The sequence below is a fragment of the Coturnix japonica genome, chromosome 3 (genome assembly GCF_001577835.2).
Source record: "Coturnix japonica isolate 7356 chromosome 3, Coturnix japonica 2.1, whole genome shotgun sequence".
Lineage (NCBI taxonomy): Eukaryota > Metazoa > Chordata > Aves > Galliformes > Phasianidae > Coturnix > Coturnix japonica.
This window is the reverse complement of record NC_029518.1, coordinates 21,274,413-21,295,172: the sequence shown is the minus strand read 5'-3', so window position 1 is coordinate 21,295,172 and position 20,760 is coordinate 21,274,413. Positions and strand designations below refer to the sequence as shown.

At 34.4% G+C, this 20,760-nt stretch overlaps 1 protein-coding gene across 2 annotated transcripts in view; it reads right to left on the bottom strand.

Moving 5' to 3' along the window:
• MTA3 (metastasis associated 1 family member 3) overlaps positions 1-20,760 on the bottom strand; it is a 112,418-nt gene that overhangs the window by 69,995 nt on the left and 21,663 nt on the right. For both annotated transcript variants that reach the window (XM_032443228.1, XM_015857527.2), the window contains exons 5-6: positions 14,086-14,149; positions 12,718-12,835 (exon numbers count right to left, since the gene is read on the bottom strand). In XM_032443228.1, the coding sequence (XP_032299119.1) occupies positions 12,718-12,835; positions 14,086-14,149 (182 nt within the window). The remainder of the gene's footprint in view (positions 1-12,717; positions 12,836-14,085; positions 14,150-20,760) is intronic.

The following is a 20,760-nucleotide window of genomic DNA, read 5'->3' as shown; positions in this document are numbered from 1 at the left end:
GTAGATGGGACAAAACACTTATTACTCACAATGTTTTTCGCTGTGTACTTCTTGAACTACTTTTAAAAGAGACATTGTACATTATTGTATAGACACACATATGAAGTACTTAATAATCAGCAGTTATTCATCTAAATTGCATACTGAAACATTTTTAAAATAAGTATCTTCCCTTAACATCAGTATTTTGTTTTAAGGAGAAATTCTTAAAAGGTACAGTATCAAAGAACTTTAATAAAATGTTATCAAGAGCTTGAAACCAAAACATAAATAACGAGTGGGAATTTTAAATTGCTTCTCAACTATATCAAAGGTAGTTTCACTTAAGTCACATTAAAATTATTTTTACACTTAACCAGCTACAGCAATTTGCAATCTGAATACAACTCTAAAACAGAAATCATTATGGAACTATGCTACCTACTACTTTTAATTACTTTTTCATCTCCTACTCTCAGCCTTTACATTAGCTGTATTATTAACATTAATCATACTCCTACAATTGCAGTGTATAGTGGCTACTTAAACCCACTTACAAAATAATAAGGCTACAGCACAATAAAGTTACCATATACTACATAATCATTCTCTAAGCCCAAATTGTCTAAACAAGGCAATCTGCATACACACACACACAACTGAAACAACAATGGAGTTTTCAGAAATTTAATGTGCACTTTGTTCATTATTAAAAAGCACTATTCTTCCAAGCAATACACAAAGTATAAAAATGCTAAAATGATTCACATTCATATTGAAGCCTAAATCTTTTCTTCACTACTATATCAATAACTTCTACTGCAAAATGAGAAACACAAAATAGGCTGATTAAATAAGCAAGATGCAATCTACTAGCATATCTGCCTATGCACCATAGTCAACACAGTTGGAACCACAAGAAATGACAAGAGCAAGTCACCATTCACCTCTGGTATTGTAGAATACAAGCATATTCTCCCTTCAGTGATGATGTGAGCAGTTCAAGCGCTCAGTTTCTAATGCTTTTCTCTGGCTTTTTTGAGATACTGCAAGAATAAAAAGCCTGCCTTGTCTCCTCAAAAAGTTAACCTGTGTAAGTATTTCTCATCTCTCTGAGCACAGAGAAAATAACTTTAGTCTCTGTTATTTCTCATGACTTAATGGAAATGGATAGTCTATAAAGGCATAATATCACTAAGACATGAAAAAGACTATACTCATAAGAGTCTGAAATCAGACTGCAAACCAAGCACCAGTTCTTCTGAAATCCTATTAGGTACAGCACGTTTGTTTATTGCATAAATTCTGCAAGGAAAACCTGATATATATTCATCCCTGCCATAAGCACAAGTTAGAGCTGCATCATGATATCCAGCTAATGTGTCAGGAACACTCTTAGAAAAACTAATCAAATTAACTTTTTCTGATGCATTGGCAATAAAGTCTTGTCCATCTATTAGGATTTATACTTCTGTTTAAGCTAACTCAACATTCAGTACTAGAGAGAAGATTTCTAACACTCTCGAGTAGGATTTTTTGTCTATAAACTTATTCAATGGACAACACACTTGTCAATACATTCATTTATTCCATCTGTAGCAGACACATTGTGGGTGATGTTCTTTATTTTATAAATAACCTCAGAGCATTTCATTTCAATCTGTTAATATAGTTTTAAAGTACCCTTCATATTACTTAACTGTTTCAGGACATCATATCCTGGAGATCTTAAATGTAGAAGCATGACAATACCCAATACTTGGATAGACTATGGTTCACAAAAAGAAAAACTTCACATAAACATAACACAGATATTCGACCAAAAGATGTCACTCTCCTGCAAAAAGATATTTAAATTGACTAACAGATGTCCTACTTCAATTAGAGGTCATTAACTTTTTTTTTTTTTTCTTTTACTACAAAATCTTGTTTGAATTGCTGATAAAAGTAAATCCAAAACACTGCTAAATAATAGTTTGCAATGGCAGTATATGTAGGTAGGATAAAAGCAACAGAACCTATACCAAAAGAATCCATGTCATACAATGTAATCGTTGCAGTGACATTTAATATTTCAAATATGGTAGACAAGGAAGTATCCAATATATCTGTAATATGACAAAAAGCAGTTACAATATATGTTTGTTTTTATGTTTGTTCTGTTTCTGATTATTTGCCAAAATAACAGGAATTGTCACTTCAGAAGGAAGAAAATGAACCTAAATAGTTTAAACTGCAGTGAAGCAGCACAGCTGAAATCTTTTCTTCAGGAACAAAAATTTCATGCATGTCCTGAACAAATCAGTTTAAAAAGATCCCACAAAATAAACAAATAAGTTTTCTTTTCAGAAGCATTCACTGAAAATCATAGAAAGAATTTCAGGAGTTTGAAGGGACCTCTGGAGATAATCTGGTCCAACTCCACCACTAAGTCAGGTTCCCTACAGTAGGTTACACAGAAAAGCATCCAGATGGATCCTGAATATCCCAAGAAGGACAATCTACAACCTCCCTTAGCAGCCTGTTTCAGTGTTCTGTAATCCTCAAAGAAATGTTTCCTCATGTTCATACGGAACTTTCAGCATTCCGTTTTCTGCCAGCTGCCCCTTGTTCTACTGCTGCTCGCCACTGAAAAGAGTCTGCTCCCATCAATTCAATACGCACGCTTCACATATTTATAAACAGTGATGAGGTCCCCTCTCAGCCTTTTCTTCTCCAGGCTGAACAGATCCAGGTTACTCAGCCTTTCCTTGTAAGGCAGATGCTCCAGATCCTTAACGATTTTTGTGGCCCTCCACTGGACTCTCTCTAAAAAATTCTTGTCTTTCTTGAACTGAGGAGACCAGAATTGGATACAGTACTCCAAAATGTGGTCTCATCAGAGCAGAGGAGGACATCAACCCCCTCAACCCACTAGCCATGCTCTTTGTAATGCATTTCAGAAAAAAATTAATCTCAGTGAAATCTTATTCTTTATTCTTCAGCTTTACGTCTGTGAAATGGGAACAATATTTCTTAGCCATATTGCAAGGATAAGGAAAATAGTTACTTAACATACATTACCCTCCCCTAGTCCAGCACAGTGTGCAACACAATGAAATTTCTACTACTGAAATACAGGACCAGATTTAGGAGATACAGCTTTTAGCAGATTCTTGCCTGAACTGTTGGGAAGTATATTAGCTGCAGGTAATCCTACGCTTTCTTGAACACAGCTTCACATGCAATGTAACACTTCAAAAAACAGACAACTAATCACTGAAAATGAGATTTCAACTCAGAAACCACCTTCTTAATGTGACACTTAAGGCTGCTGACAAAGTTTCTTTAACTTACAGAAGAAAAATAGTATCACATTTGATTTTTTGTTCTTTTTTTTTTTTTTTTTTGACAGTGTTTAGCTCTGAACGAAGTCCCAGATATAAAACTTGCTTGTCTAAAGTAAAATCTAAACTTTCTCCTCCAATGAAACTTCCTTCGTTCCACTCTTAAGCAGCACAAGACATCACAAGACATCACACAACTTTTTGTGAACAACTGACAGCAGGATGGTGGGGAGAGAAAACAGGCTATAAAATTTTCAAGTAACTACCACTGAGAAAAGGAGTTTTACATTAGGGACAGGAGAAAGACATCTTTCAGACTGTTAGACAAACTTTACTGACACTTCATGAGTTCAACTTTACATATACTGAATTTATTGTAAATAGCTAGATGACTTGATCTTAATCAATGGGAATCACAATCTTTCTCATAAAAGCTCTGCAGACAATTCTTATTGCTCCTTTTTAAGTTGTTGGGTTTTTTTTAATGACTTTTGACTGCTGCTAGTATTGACAGACAAAAATAATCCAGAAAAAGATTCAAAACCTTTTTTCCTGATCTCATTAACTTGTCTGATAGTAGCAGTAAATGCAAGCCATTAATTAGACCTTCAGATAATGTGGTCTATAATTTATAGAAATGGTATTCTAAAATTTAATATGTTAAAATAACACATACAAGAACACTATCCATGAAAAACAGTCCACATAAAGATTACATGTATAGAGACCTCACAGGAAAGTTACAAGGAGATAGAAGCACATTCTTGGTCTCCAGTAGGCAATTTAAAACAGCTGCTGAGCATTTTTTAAGCCAGTAAGCCACATATATTCCAATTGCCTCCTACTCTCTGGAGCTGCACTCTACAGAAATTTTCAGTCATTTGTCACTTGAGAAATCCCTTCCAAATTAAACTTCCAACTCCACAGACTTTAGTGCTCTCCCAGTGCTTAGTCTTGCAGTGCTTATAAATTAGATGTTGGTGAACAAAAGACAAACCTCACAAAGCACTCAAGAAAAGCTTATTTCTAGAAATCTAGAACTTGATGAATTAAACAGAATTACTATTGGAGTCAAAACAAATTCAGCTCTGTCCAGGCAGTAATAACCAACTTCTCCATAATGCTGCATCAACAATGGCAGGAATGTCTGTTCAGGGCTGGTAGAAAGGAACTAATAATATTGTCACTTTTTACAAAACCTTGCAGATCAGTACTGAAAAAGGGACTTCCATGGATCTGGGAAAACAGAGGCATAACAACCTCAAAACAGCCCACTCCCCACTTTATGGTCCTTACATTAAAGCCACATTTTAAAAAACAGTCCTTTCATTTTAACTTTTTATGGCAGTTGTAAAGGAAATGACACATTCACATACTACATAAAATCAGAAGGGCATCTTCTGGTTCAAAGGCAAGGGCAATTATGCTAGATACCCGAAATTCACCTTTACTTTGGAACCATCTTCTTGAACTCCTTTGATATCCATGAATAAACCTCAACAGTGTGATTTGCAGTAAGATTCCTGCTCTCCTGCCTGCATTTCAGCTGACGTTTTTTTCCCACTTAGCACTGTGCAGTTGTCTAACACTAGTAACTACAACATTTTTTCCTGAATTCCTGAAGGAACAATACATGAGATCATGCAGTTGTCAGGAAAACATGGTGAAAAAATACTATTTATAAATAAAAACATTACCATACTGCATATAGGCATTAAAAATATTTTAAATACTTGTTTTGGGAAGAGTGATACCACAGCACACGGACACCGTGTTCTTCCAAGAGAAACGAATAAAGAAAATCCCATACCATTTCATTATAATAAAATCTGTAGTCCTGCAATTTATTTACTTTTTACACAACCAATGCTATGAATACATGCAATATCTGGCTACAGTACACTAAGGATAAAACAGGACTATTTGTTTGCATAAATTTAAACCAAATATGTAATTCAGATAAAAACTTTTTCTTTAGGATGAAATATATTTTGAATTATTCAAGTGTAAAACACATTTCATCTGCCTCTGACATTTGTTTTTCATCTCCTACAAAACAAACTTGAAAGAAAAATCATACTTTTAAATATGGTTACAGTAAAATGGCAAAGGACACAAAAACTGAACATGTAATAAGCCCATTTAGGCAAAGTTACTGAGGTAGAAAAATACAGCAAAGTCAATTAAACCCTAAGATGTTGTGACTTGAAAGGCAATTTGTAAGCTCACTGCCTGGCATTACTTTGGATAATAAGCACATACACAGCGTACAATACATAAGTAGTATCTTTGTAAGGCCAACTACCACACAGAACTCATTTGATATTTGAACAGCCTCAGAGAAGTCTCCATAACCATAATAAAGATATCTTTCCAATAGCAATCACATGCAATCTTCCATATCAACACAGTATAGATCATTCATCATGGGCTTAAACCAGTATGCCAAGAGCAAATAGCAGTTTGACCATCTCCTTCAAGTTCTTGAAAAACAAGATGCTCATAAAAAACATGAAAGGAATGGCAACAGATGTGCATCTCCTTAAGATGAAAATCATAGCTCTCTTGTTATGAACGCTAAAACTCTGACTTCTCCAAGCCTAAAACAAACTTGACAACAATAATCTTGCTTTCATAGGAGGGGAAATGAAAACAAAGAGACCTCCCCAACCATCCCCAGGCAGAAACACCTAAATAACTGCCTTCAATCTGTTGAACAGTTTTTATACGATGTAATTTCCAACACTTCTAATTTATCATTTAACTGATAACACAGAAGTTGTGAATTATCTGAGGATCAAAGTTCAGAAATGTCGAAGTACCAGATTATATAACATAAAAATACTAAACAAAGTGAAGCGACAACTTAATCAATATAGCTACTTGTTTGATTAAAATTATGCATGCAGTTAATAAACCATAAAATTATAGCAAAAGGCAAGAAATATTTTAGAACTATTAAGTAACCTAAAAGACAGATAGACATTTAGTTTCCAATCTCTTTTTACATTCCTTACAAGACTCCATAAAACACCATGTTTCATAAAGCAAAGTGTACTAATACCTAATCGGGCTTCTGTACTATATGTGACTGCAGTGCTGAAATACAGATTTCCCTTGCAGGTAAGCAAAAGCAAATGAAGTCTTTACCTAAAACAGGCAAAAAGAGTTCATTTACATGTGTTTTGTTTGTTCAGTTAATAGTAAAACTGATCAGAAGCCTACAAACATTTAATTTTTCAGCACATAAATCACACAGCTGTCAAGAAAGAGACTAGTAAGAAAGATATAAGTGATATTACAACCCTTTAAGAGTTTGACACAACATTGTAAAAGAGTATTTTACTACTTTAGATAACCATGGATTTGACATTTTACTTACATAAACATTATTTCACACTGTGTTTGATAACAATAAAAAGTAATCTACAAATCATACATGAAATAACCATATTTAAACTTGTTAATGATCAAGAAACAGCTCCTTCTGAAGAAAATATCACAGAAAAGCTTTTGATGTTTTCAACCAAGAGTAACTTCATTTAAGAACAAAATATTATTGAGAGCACCTAAAAAGAAACTTCATTTTGGTGTATTTATTGCCTTTGTCAAGATTCATCACATCTACTCTTAAACACCCTCTAATCTATTAAGGTAACTATGTTCAGGTGAGATGAATCACATGTCAGCATTATTTCTGTGCTTTGATCATAAAAGAAATCCTACTGAGTTAGCAGAACCGTACCTTTTATATTTAGCATTCTACTGCAGTTCCCATAAGCAGGAACTCCTGAATCCAGCTGTTGCATTCTTTATTCCAGATATATTCTGATAAAATTGCTTACTTTGGTGAAATAGAAAATTGTCATCATATATTTGAATCAATGACCCACAAAGACCTCCCTGCTTCTGGCTTACTCTGACTAAGTTAAGCAGAGAAAGTTCAGAGGCTACTACCCTCTACAACCTCCTTTCTGGCTAATGGTTTTATGCTAATTCTCAGGACCAGCTCATGTTTTAACAAGAGAAAAAACACATTTTTAAAGGCTATTGATTGCTCTGTAACCTGAATCACACAGAAGGCACATGTAAAGCTTCTTAGCATATTATCATTTGCATAATCAAAGTGCACGGAAGATTTTTGGTTAAGTATTAATGCTGTTATCTTCACATTAGTGTCTGAACTTGCTGATCTTTGGGTGTTCCCTTATGTTTCTAGTCTGAGATTTGCTAAATGCTCAAGGTGCCGTCTCAAGGCTTAATAGAAAAGTGAGGTGGTATTAAGCATGCCAATATCAGCAGTGACCGAATATGTACTAATAATTTATTCACTACTCAGCACCTTTACAGGAGGAAAGAGAGGTTCCTCTTAAAACAAAACAAATCCAAACTTATCACAAAGGAGAGCAATACAGAGCTTGGTATATAAAACAGAGCTAAAAAAAAAATCTGTCAAGGTTTAGAACAATTTGAACATACTCAGAACAATTTATGAAAGTATGCTTAAAAAAGTTAAAACTAAATAATAGTAATCATTATGAAGATAAAGCTAATAGTTGATTGTTTAGGGGTTGTTTTTTGGGGGGTGTGTGTATTTTTTGTTGTTTTGTTGGTTTTTTTTTTTCCCAAGGAGGTAGTGTATGTTTTGGTTATTCACTTAACTTTGAAGTTACTGATCAGAGACAATTGGTAGCTGCACCAAAACCCATCTACAGCAAAGAACCAGGCACCTTGCTCCTGCACTGTACAGAAGAGATGCTTGATATAAGAAGCACTTTGCTCAAATGACTGTTTCAGCCCTCTGAGGTAAGCATTGTACAAAGGAGAAGAATGTTATTCCACAACAGAAACAGATTTGAAAGTAAACAACTATTATATTGACAGAAAAAGCACTTGAACATGTGGTTAAATGAGAAAAGGCCTTATTTAGTATCACTCTCATAAGAAATTAAATCAGTAGTGTATAATCTCATGTTCTCCAATACAATAAGAGCAACTAAAAAGACATGCAATCTTCAAACTGGAGCACATGACATAGAGGGAGAGGGAAAGGTTTCAGTCAACCACCACATTATTCCTTAGTTGACTTACTGTAGTTTTACTCAAAGATGCTTACAATAGAAGTAGTATTAGACTGTTGAAATCTGGTCCGGACTTTATGCAAAACTATAGTATTTACTAAGTATAGCTCACAACTACGAATAAAAGCAGTGTAGATACAAAGTTTAGATATTTTAAATTTATTATGATGAAATTTTAACATAGCTTGTATTTGTTTATTGTAAGGGCTGCATGAGTATAGAAGATTATCCTTCTACAAATAAATTATGTTCTTCATATTCTTCTTAAGCACAAAAGTTTCTAAAGTATTCCAAAACCTAGGTTAGCTTCTAAGTCTACCTAATACTACCATCTTTTGAACACTGTCAATTCTCAATGGCATCTTTACCCATCATGTGATTCACAGCAGACATAATTCTGCACTCTAGCTCATCAAGCAACCATTTGTATTCTTCCTATATTTGTATCCCTGTGTCATATTTCCAAAATGTTATTTAAAACACTCTTAAAATAAAAGGATTTCTCTCTTCAATATGACTTTCTATGGTACTCATACCTAAGAAATCCACGCTTCAATAACAGTTTTTAAACACTCCCTCTACTTATTCCTCTTACATGCATAAGCAACTCAGTCTTTGTGACTTCTAGGCATCTAATTGAAGATATGTGTAACTTAATTTATCGGCATTAAGCAGCTGTATTTTCAAAGTATTAAGCCATACCTTCTTTACTTTGCATCTCCCTGAAAACTCCACCTCTAAAATAGTAATTTTGCTAGGTGACATCCTGAAACAACTCATATGACATCAGCAACAGGCAAAGGGAGATGAGAGGCAGAAAAAATGTTGATGGAAAAACCAAGCTATATAGGGAAGCAACAGCAGGATGTTTATAAGAAAATTTGGGATTCTATGACTAACCACTACTTAACTTACTCATACTTACGTTGAAATATGTCTTAAACTATAATTGAAAACATTACTCTTTAATTTGATCATAGGTCGAATAATCAACTATAATTGAAGTATACTTGAACTGGAAGACAAAATATACGCATACTTCATCATACTTCAATGGTTTTGATTGGCAAAATACTGTTCAAATTCATATCAACTGAACTGAAATTGTCCAGCATTTCTGCAAATCTGATCCCATGTTTTAATCTAGTATCCGGAATTATGATTCCAGCTTGTACTGGGAACCCAAAAGTCAACGTTACATTCTCATGCAGCCTGTTCTGGAATACACGACCTCCAGTAAGGGCCCAGAAAATCTGAGCCCCCTCCACTTTTCCCTCCATACATGCATTCAAACACACCCAAACAGAAGTCTCTTCCACAAAGTGAGGGTAAGTAATAGAATTGCTATAAACACTGATGTAGAAGTTTTCTTTCTTGCTTATTTTAGTTTACCTTTGTTTTACTTTTCATTTTCATTTCATTACATTTTCATTTGTATAAGACTGAATCCTTTTGGAAGTCACTGGGATACTGAGACAGGTAAGTATTGCAGCCATTCATCAGATAAGAAAATTAATATATTAGCATTTGAAAGCATATATATAAACAATATATTCCATCTTTTGGAAAGCTGTTTTACAATGACATCAGTCAATGAACACCTCAAGAAAATGTTATCTGCACATATACCTATTGAAAAAAACATATGGTGATTGCAAAAAAAAACTTTAAAAGTATTCAAATTTTTAGTCTCCTGGAATCTACCAGTGCATTCGTATCAACATGGATTAACTCCCAAGCTGCCAGCTTATACAGAGACACAGCAACAGCTGAATCATCTTTTCCGTTAAGGTCTAAAGGCTGCAGAAACATAAATTCACAATCAGCCAAATCCACAGTGCTTTAGATACTTTTATCCTTCCAAAACAAAATTATTTTTTCCACCAGCCACTGAAAATATGTGTAGGTGACAAAAAGAAGGTCTCCAATACCATCAGATCTTTGGTTTCTGGGCAACTTGTGCTTATGAATATCCATAACTGATGGACTCTTACTGAATATATCAAGACTGCATCACTTACTACACTATGGGGATTAAGAAATGTGAAAAAACAAAGATAGTAATGAAGACTGAAATCCTGTATTAATGATAGTAGAAGAAAGATCTACTAATATAAGAGACACAAGGATTTCACAGACTCTCAAGATTTGGAAAGCACACCTGGAGACCATCTACTCCAAAACCCCCTGCTAAAGCAGGTTCCCTACAACATGGTGCATAGGAGCGTCCAGGTGGGTCTTGAATATTTCCAGAGGAGACTCCACAACCTCACCCAGCAGCTTGGCCAGAGCTCTGCAACCTTCAGTTTTCTTTCATATTCAGATGGAACTCCCTTTGTTTCAGTTTGTGCTCATTGCTCCTTGTCCTTTTGCAGGGCATTACTGAAAAGAGCCTGACCTCATGCACTTGACTCCCACTCCTTATATATTAATAAGATCACTTCTGTCTTCTCCATGATGAGCAGCCTCAGGACTCTCAGTCTTCCCTCATCAGGGAGATGCACCTTAGTCATCTTCGTGACCCTCTACCAGACTATCACTGGAAGATGCCTGTCTTGATCCAAAAGCCCAGAACTGCAAACAGTGCTCCAGCTGTGGCCTCACCAAGGCAGGGGGGATGATTGCTTCACTCAGCCTCCTGACTGAGCTCTATTTAATGCACCCCAGGATATCATTGGCCTTCTTGGCCACAAGAGCACACTGCTCACTCATGGTCAACATGTCTGCCAAGACACACAGGTCCTTTTATGTAGATCTCCTCTCCAACAGGTCAGCCCCTAACCTGTACTGATGCATGTAGCTAATCCTTCCTAGGTGTAGGATTCTGCACTTGTCATTGTTGGACCTCATATGACTCCTATCAAAGGTAAATTCCAGATCTTAGTAACTCTTTTTTTGTTTTTCCCCTCTAAAAATGAAATTTCTAAATGTAAAATTTCCATGGAAAAAAACATTCACTTTAGATGTATTATTTATTGCTCCCAAATTAGTGTCTATTGTTAATAATTTTTCATGCTACATTCTGCTACATAAAAGCTGCCTACTTGGTAGACAATGCCAACTCATCCTGAAAGCCCTCACAATTCAGTCAGCCACATCAAATAACATTGATGATTTCTGGTTTCTTTATTAAGTATATTAAGATTGTCTTTTTCTTAATTCTCTGAGAAACATCCTTCTTGAGCATAAAAACATCTACATAGTTATTTGCTTTTTTGTGAAAGGCATATCTTATTGCAAGAACAGCAGTGTATAATATTCTTGCCATTGCCTTGTTCCTAAACAAATCTGTACTCTTTATAAACAAATCTAGAGTAGTCCTCCTATAGCTTATTTTTTGTTATTAAAATAATATTAAAATAACACATGAGCTACTAAACTGCATCTAATCTCCTGTTTGCCAGAAATTGAATAATTCCTCCTTTATATAGCACATTAAATAAATTCTGTGCAAGACAGGTATAGCATGCAAAAAAGTCCATCCCTAATAGAGAACACCCCATTTAATGTTATAAATCTATGTATCTGGCACATTCAGAATTCTTTTGACTTAAGTTATAGTAGTGTTGCAACATCTTTTTTTATTATTATTTTTTTACTTTTTAGTATCAGAGAATATATACCAATGTCCTTAAAAATAATATTTATATCTATAAATAATATAATAATATACAGCAATATATCTATATATTTCTCAGGAAACATTTTCTTTTGTCAGTGACCAATGTAGAATGCACACTTTACTGAAGAAAATTTGAAACTTACTAAGCAAGCAATAGTATAATTCAAAACACAGACAGCTGCTCATGCATCAACATCCAAACTCTAAATGAATATTTTAAATTCTATGTAGTAAAAGAGTAAGGCACACAAATCTGTTGTTCAGTTCCGCTAAAGAACAGAGAATGGTTTGAAATAAGCTAATATTTTTAAATATGTAATCAAAATGGCACGCATTATATAAACAGAGTCTGTTTTAAAAGGAAGAGAAAGAATACACTTTTCACTTATTCCGTGACCATGTTTTTATTCTACAGAATGGTTGGGACCTCAGTGTTTTTTCTCATGAGGCCTGCAACAAAGATCTAACTGGGCAGTACAATTACATACAAAAAACATAGAATGTGTAAATTGTTAACAATGTCTTTTCAAGAGCTATTCAAGCAGCATTCCTTATTTCATCATAATACCTACTGATATTCATAGATATTGTATGACAATTTTCCAAGACCTAATGCTTTACTTTACTGACCACTTTAATTCAGAATACTAACATAAATAATACCATGCGATAAGGATATTTTTTAACTATACAAAGAGCAAATATTTACCTTCTGCAAGCATGTCAGGCACATCTGCTTGATATCTAGGCCCCACTCTGATTTCTCCTTTGTCTGCTAAAAGTGTTTTCAGCGATGGATCATACACCAGTGAATAAAAAAAGGTATCCTAGAAAAAAAAAAAAACGGACACATTTAGCAATAGCACAGTGAATTTCAGAATGAGCTTTGTAGATCTACCTCACCTTCCAAGTGAAAATAATTAAAGTAACCCCTCTCATGCTTTTACAGACTACAGGTTTGGAAGAAGAATAAAAAATTTGAAATGTTAATCATTTTAAAGAATGCAGATCTTTCACGTGAATACTTTTATATGGTTAATTAAAGCTTTTCTCATTGATATAAGTTATTTCAGAATAGAGCAGTGATGAAAGGATCAATGCTCACAAAACATACCAACAGGTTAAGAAAAAGAACAAAAAACACTGTTAACCATTTTCCAAATTTAATGTTTCCTTTCTTAAATATTTCACCATACTGACTTTTCATAAATAGCATCAAATTGGCAGTGCCTAAAAAGGGCTTACACAAAAATAGTACTGACTTATCTTGTACACTCATTTGTAGTAAAGGTTAAGTGTTGCTCTCAAAACCATTCTAGATATTATCACTGGTTTGGTGTAGAAATATATAAATAAAGAAGTGCTAATTCCAACAACAACAAAAAAAACCACCGTCTGCTTGATATTATTTTAAGACTTTCCAAATAAAAATACATTTATTTTTAAAGGTTTTTTGCATTACAAAACTATCTTAAAGGCTTATCTTTCTAATTCGTGGATAATCTGTTTCCTTTCTAGTAAAGCTAAACATCTTAATTTTCTTCTACCAGAAAGGAAAAGAGACATTTTGCTTACAGCAGTTCAGAGTACTAACAATTAAGCCCCTGTGCTATGCTACCCTCTAGAAGAGCATCCCTCTTTCATCCCATTGACTTTACAATACAATATTTTGACTCTGGAAGGTCTGTCTTTCTAGAACACCTCAAGACAGAAAAATAATAACCACACAAGAGAACGATAAGAACAACACTACAAAAATCCTGCATTCTGAATTTCCCTTTAAGTATCCACTACATGAAAAATACTACATACTTTTATTTTGTAAGGTACCACGTGAATTACTTGAGTTAACTATTTTCTAAGAAACCTGTAATGTGCCATTTCATTTATTTTTCCAAAGCACTTTCAAAATAACATTTTTCATAACATTTTTCTAACACAACATTCAATAAGGCAGTTTTAAATTATTGTTTGCCCATTTACTGAAGACACAGGAACAAAGCAAACAAACAAATCCAAGCAGAACAAAAATAGAACCATTCCCAATATTTATACAAACAGAAATCACAAACATTACCTCTTTCTCCAGATATGACAACACGGATTCTGTCTCATTCAGAAGTGCAACACTGCATTTTCCCCTATACAAACATAAGGTAGAATTGTTATTTTTACAAAGCTAATTTTTCATTGTCAAAAAAAACCCCTGCAAATTTATTTTTAATCTAACTTTGTTTTAAAGCAACACAAATAGATATGGATGAAAAACTTTGAGTGTGCTGAATCATCTTGCTAGAATAGGCTTACTTTTTAAAATTTTTTTTTATTTTTATTTTTTTTAATGCTACCATTTTCAGTTCAATTATTTCTTTGTAACAATGCATTACTCCTTGTGTTTCAAGCACTGAACTCTTACTCCTATCAACTTGGGCAGTATTTACCATGAGGTCCTCGTGGTCTTAGACATACAACAGGACTTTCCCCACAAACCTATTCTCCTATCAATCACAGATTAGCACACAAATAAACACTAGAAAAGACAAAGTACTTTAGGGACCTCTAGGATTTAAAGATAACACGCAATGGTTTTATGGCAAAAATCCTTCATTTATTTCAGAGAATGTTCTCAGTTAAATTCAACTGCAAATGCCAACTGTTAACTGCAGAAACAACAACACATACACACACACAAAAAACCCCACAGCTAATATCTCTTTCATTACTGCTGGATATCAATGGAAACAGAGTTAAAACATTCATTAATACATAAACTCTTGAATTTCTCTCAATCTCGGTATTTGTCAGGAGAACCACAATTCCAAAGAGAAATGTTGGGAAAATGAGGTTGAAAAACTTGATCACAGCACACAGCAGCAAATGAGAAGATTCCTGTAGTAGAGAATGAGGAAAACCTATAATCAATTATGTCTTTGAAGATTTTTTGAAGTTTTTGACCTTGATAATTCCAGAACACTAATGTCTAAAGATTAATCATATGCTACACCATGAAGACAGTTCATCAATTTTAACTGGTTTTCTTTTTTTTAGTGTTAAAGGCTGAATAGTTTACCTTTCCAGTTTACTTCTGTTCTGTATACCTCTAGCACGCTCTCTCCACTCCAGTCTACCCTTATTTAACTCCAATTATGGCAGAGGCTTCACTGTCACTGTGGCTGAAAGAGCATAGTATTGACTGGCCTTATATCTTACTGCTGTAAGTTTACAAAGCCTCATTTTATTTCATTAAAAGATTAATTTCCACAGCACATCTCCCAGCTGAGTAAATTTCTATTTGATGTTAGATTTCTTTGTACAGCATTTTAACCATCTAATGCCTGGAATCATTACTACAACCTACTTGAGTTACTTCAATGGCGCCATTCTGGTACAGAACTGAAATCCAAGCACATTTCACATTAATACCCTAAAACAGTATTTTTGAGGGAGGGGGGGAGGTGGGGAACAAAAGAAAACAAGAACAAAAACCTTCAATGGTTTTGCAGAAAATAAATTCTTCAGTAGCCCAAACAAAGAGCCTCATAGTCCCAAAATCAAAATGCTAATAATTTACAACTAAAACAGTAAATAAACACAGGGAAACTAGTGAAAGTTATAAATAAATGGAATGACATACTGGCTATCATGGTATGCAGCAGTCCCAAGAGTGTGAACGGACTGTTCTGCTTGTGATTATAGGGACAGTGCAAACTTCGTAAGATTTTTCTTAAAATAAGCAATATTGTAGTTATATTTTATACAACTGCTCAACAAAAATTTAAAAAATGTTGAAAACCAGATCTTAAAAGTACCAGAATGAAGCAAAATAAACAACTATTTTCATCATTTAAAGTTCTTATTTTGACTCAGTCCATCCTTTTGAAACAATAGAAACCTCTACAATTTCTGCTCTGTCACTCTTGCAGGCTATATTCTTCAACTGTTTTCACCAGATCAGTAAGACAGCCCATGAGACGCAAGCCTTGTTTTAATAATTATCTATTCAGACAGGAAATATACCAGGAAAATTACAGAAATAAATTACAAAAGAAATGCAATACTTAAGCATCTGTTAAGCAGCACAAGCCACAGAAGTGGAAAAGGCAGACGGATGGTTTTAGTATTATATCCCACAAATTTCCTGCTGTAATGTAGTTGCATCTTGGGTAAGACTGGCACTGAGTATGAACTTTCAGAACTCACTCCTCTGAGTTCCTATCAAGTCAACAGAACTTGCTGTGCGTTAGTCATAATGATGCCATTTGAAGAAGGAAGATAATATATGCAGCGGTGACCCCACAGACTTTGAAATTCTGCTCTTAACAATTACTCATTGCCTTTCTGAATTTGACAAGATAACACTGGGTAATTCCATGCAGGTAAACTGATTGTCTCTTGTTGATCTTTATCAAAAAATGCTGGTCTCAGTAGAAATTTGAAATACAAAACTTCACCACTAGTTGGATAGTAAGAGCAAAGTAACTGCAAAGAATATTAGGAAATGTTATGCTTATGGGGAAAATCTGATTTGATTTTAACATATGCTTCTGCTTCAATGACAACTAGAGAAGATAAAGTGAAAAACTGAGAGGAGTTGTAAGGTTTTAAGCAAAACTAGACCATGAGAGCAACCCTTCTCCAATGAGTCATAAAAAAAAAAAAAGGGGGGGGGGGGGGGGGGGAAAATAAAGGCACAAAGAGTAAAGGATGAGACAGTTACCCTAAATGAACAAATTTCCTGAATTTCCTGAACTATCTGAAATGGGAAATGGTTCTGTAGATTTCCAAACAACTACTTTGAGCAAAGTTGTGACCCCTTATAAGAAGTCTAAATTGCAAGGTCTATCAACAAATCACATACTAGGAACCATACAGTTTTAGGACTTTCCTCCAATTATATAAAATTGGTTCCCCACTTATGGGAAGCCAGTACCAAGTACATTTGTATATTTTGCTTTAAAGCTCGAGGGGCATGGAACAATGCTAACAGACACAAATACATCACAAATTTCAAGCTCTCGAAATTGCATAGATATTTACAAATGGAGTGCAAGATAGATTCTGATAGAAGGAAGATCTGCACTGCATTGGTTCCTGTTGGGCAGAGTTTAACCACAATCATTTACTGAATTCTCTCAAAGATAAGGGGGGGAGAAAAGTCCCAATTGATAAATAACTACTACTGGGACTCATGTTTCCGACAAAATGATACCAACTGCCCAAGCAGTACAAGATCACATGTATGCTGTGCACCTGCTACCAAAATGTAGATTTACCTGTTAACACAAAATTGATAAAGTGCAACTAAAAAATGAATGTACAGCCAACTGATTTATGTACACGTAATGAAGCAGTAAACGCCTAGCATCGGAACATATGCTTAGATCACACGCATGACCCAGAGTTTTTATGCTGCATGTGACTGTCAATCTGAAAGTTCAATGTTTTAATCTTAATTCAAATTGAACTCCTGATTTTGAGCGCTCCAAGTTGACGCTATTTAAAAGTTAAGTCTGTCTTGGAATGCTTGTGCACGACTGACACTGTAATTTGACAAAAACTTGACAAAACTTCACAGATTTATTTATAGATAATGTTCAATTTTATTTTTTTTCATATGCTTAAATATTCCTGAATTCCAACTTTTACAATGCTCATAATGCAGTTACCTAATGACAACCCAATCAGAAGAAAAAACATATCCAGTGTGAAAAAACCTCATTTTTAAAAGAGGAATATGAAGACTTCCCATTCATTACCAGTTTTTATAGTTTGTATACACAAACTATTACATAATTCGCAGAAGAGTCAAAGCATTCAGCAACACTAAGATAGAAACTTACTGAACAGTTGTAGAAGATGTTAAGATAAAAATATCTACGTCTATGAAAGCATGCATGTTGGTTGTTGGCAACCCTGCCCATGGCAGTGTTGTTGGAACTAGATGATCATTGAAGTCCCTTCCAAACCAAGCCATTCCACAATTCTATGAAATTATAACTTAAGGCTGGATTTAAAATAATACCATCCCAATTTAAATCACTGATAGCATATTGAGTTCTGTTGCTGAGAAGGGTTTTCATTAAGACAATATACATGGAATAGAAAGAACAATGCCAAGAACAAGATCCAGATCATAATATGGAAACAATTTCTTGAATTAGGCATTGTAAGACTGCTTTCTTATCTCAGTTAGCACAATAGTACATATACTTTATATAGACTATAATAGGAAACTCAAGTCATACATTTTTTCCCCTCTAGGGATTAATACAGACTAAAAAGGAAAATAAATTACTTTTTAAACAAAGAAGCAGCAGTACATGTGTATCCAAGAAAGCCATGGTAGGCTGGTTAGGAACGATTTTTCAGCATGACATTACAGGGTCACCTAACCCAGAAGCAATACTCACTGCTCCTGAACTATATAAGCTTTGCACCACAGGAAACATTCTGCAATTAGGTCACTATGGTAAAAGCTATAATTTTCAGGTATTTAACCTGAAATGTCACCTTCTACCAATAAACATACATTTTTTTAATGCTCTGTTATTGGTATTGGCTATTGACCACAACTGAGAACAAGACAAAAGTACAATCTAAACCAGAGTCTTACTGGTGTAAGAATTCTACAAGTTCTACTGTGAAAGAAAAAAAAAAAAAAAAATTGAAAACAAAACAACAAAACTAACAGACATCAAACATGCTTCAAAAGCCACCTTGCTCTATATAAACTCAATCCAGAAAGGAAGAAATACTTAGTAATCCAAATGACCAAACACATGCCTATTCAATGCAGATTCACTCACTTTATCTAGTTGTCTGACTTACGTTAGAAGATAAAAAAGATATATGAAAGATCTTATAACTTATCTAAACTTTGTAGCTTATGTATTTGTACCCATCTGTACACTGAAAGCTTCCTGTTTGTTGAGAACAACAGCATCAGAGGTAATACCATCAATTACTAGCATACCATACCATAAAAACTCACAATACTACAACAAAATGACCTATCCCGTCCTACCAATGACCCATCTTTGAGCTTCATACCATTTGGTGTGTTCTACAAAGGAAGAAAAAAAGCACTTCTCTATACCTGCATAGTTTAAAGCAGTAATACTAGGGTGAGATCTAAGATCATAAAGAAGAAAAGCTCAGTATAATGAAAGTTGTGTGATTCATTATGCAAAGTTAAGGCAAGTGAGAGTTTATTAGAAAGAAAATGCAAAAGCCAGCCTCAAGCCTGAAACACAGACTTGTTAGATAGCAAGTAAAACTTGGCTGGTAGCAAGCAAAGATAATGAAATGGTAAGGTAAACCCTGATCACTAAATAAGTTTTTACACAAATTATACGAAGCATTCAACTCAAAAGCAAGCACAAGTAATCTAAGAAATCAATACAGTCTTTTACAGCAATTGCCCACTAACTCTTGAAACGTCAATGTACAATGAAAAGATCAAGATAACCAATGCATCTTCCCAAAGAGATTTTTTTGGTAAATTGTTTTACAAATACTTGGAAGATCCTTTTCATCACATGCTGAGTTGCATGATACATTTCATAACATCAACCAACAATTTCACTATGAAGACAACTTTTAAACAATTTTTTCCCTGTGACTTATCATGACTTTCCAACACGCTATATATAGTAATGCTACATCTCTGCAAATCAAAGCTAGAATACACAGCACTTGGCTCAACTCAGTCCCTTGCTGGAACCTGACACTGCTTAGATGAACTATCTGCGCCATGAATTATGCGTGCATTCACTGTGTGATGTGTATACATACTCAATGAAGGAGAGGGCTCAGTGAGTCCACAGCACTATAATATTAGTGTAAAATTTAGAGATTACAGGGCACGGCAAAACTGCATTTGTAATAAGCAAGAATTGGGATGGATGGATGGAAGTAATTTATCACTGGAGGAGTGCTACTAATCTTATACATCTGAGGAAGTAGAGGAAGGAATAGTTTCACTTGTAACTTGACAGGTAGGAACAAAGCTAACAAGACTTGCCCTAGAAAACCAAATGAGAACATCCTGACGCTGTCCTAAACTGCATACCATCATTTCGGAAGTCAGTACAATTATATATTCTTCAGCACATTCCACCACATTAACACTGAGGCTACAAGACAACACTGCCATATCTGTTTTGTCCTGTGTGAAGCCAGGAGTTGGAATCAATTATCCTTCTGGTTCCCTAGATACTAGAATTATAAAATATCTGTCTCTGCATATTTTCTAAATCTGATTTTTTTTTTCTTAGTGTCAACTTATGCCACTTCCTAAAGTTACTGAAAATGGCACGGTTAGCATCACCTAACAGAAAACACAAACAAGACTAACATAAAAAAATGACTATATGTATACCAAAATGAATTATATTTAAAGGAAGTTAGATGTAATGTGCATTGCAAAATACAAAGTATGGAAATAGGGACTGAAACTGTATTACAAGATTTCAAAAGCAAACAAATTAAATCAGAATTATTCAACACAACTTTACAGGTCATACAACTTCAAATTTCTGTGCTGTACAAATAATTCTAATCTGCTATAACTTTAAAGCACATTAACTATAAAGTGATATCACAGAGAATGTACAAGAGACGTTGTGTTTTTAATTATGAATTAAATTAGTCACGGGTGGGTTTCTTCAGAGGCAAGGATAGAAGGCAAACAATTTCATTTCCTCTGCCATCTGGGTTAAAAATACGTAGAAATAATAAAGTTAAAATGATT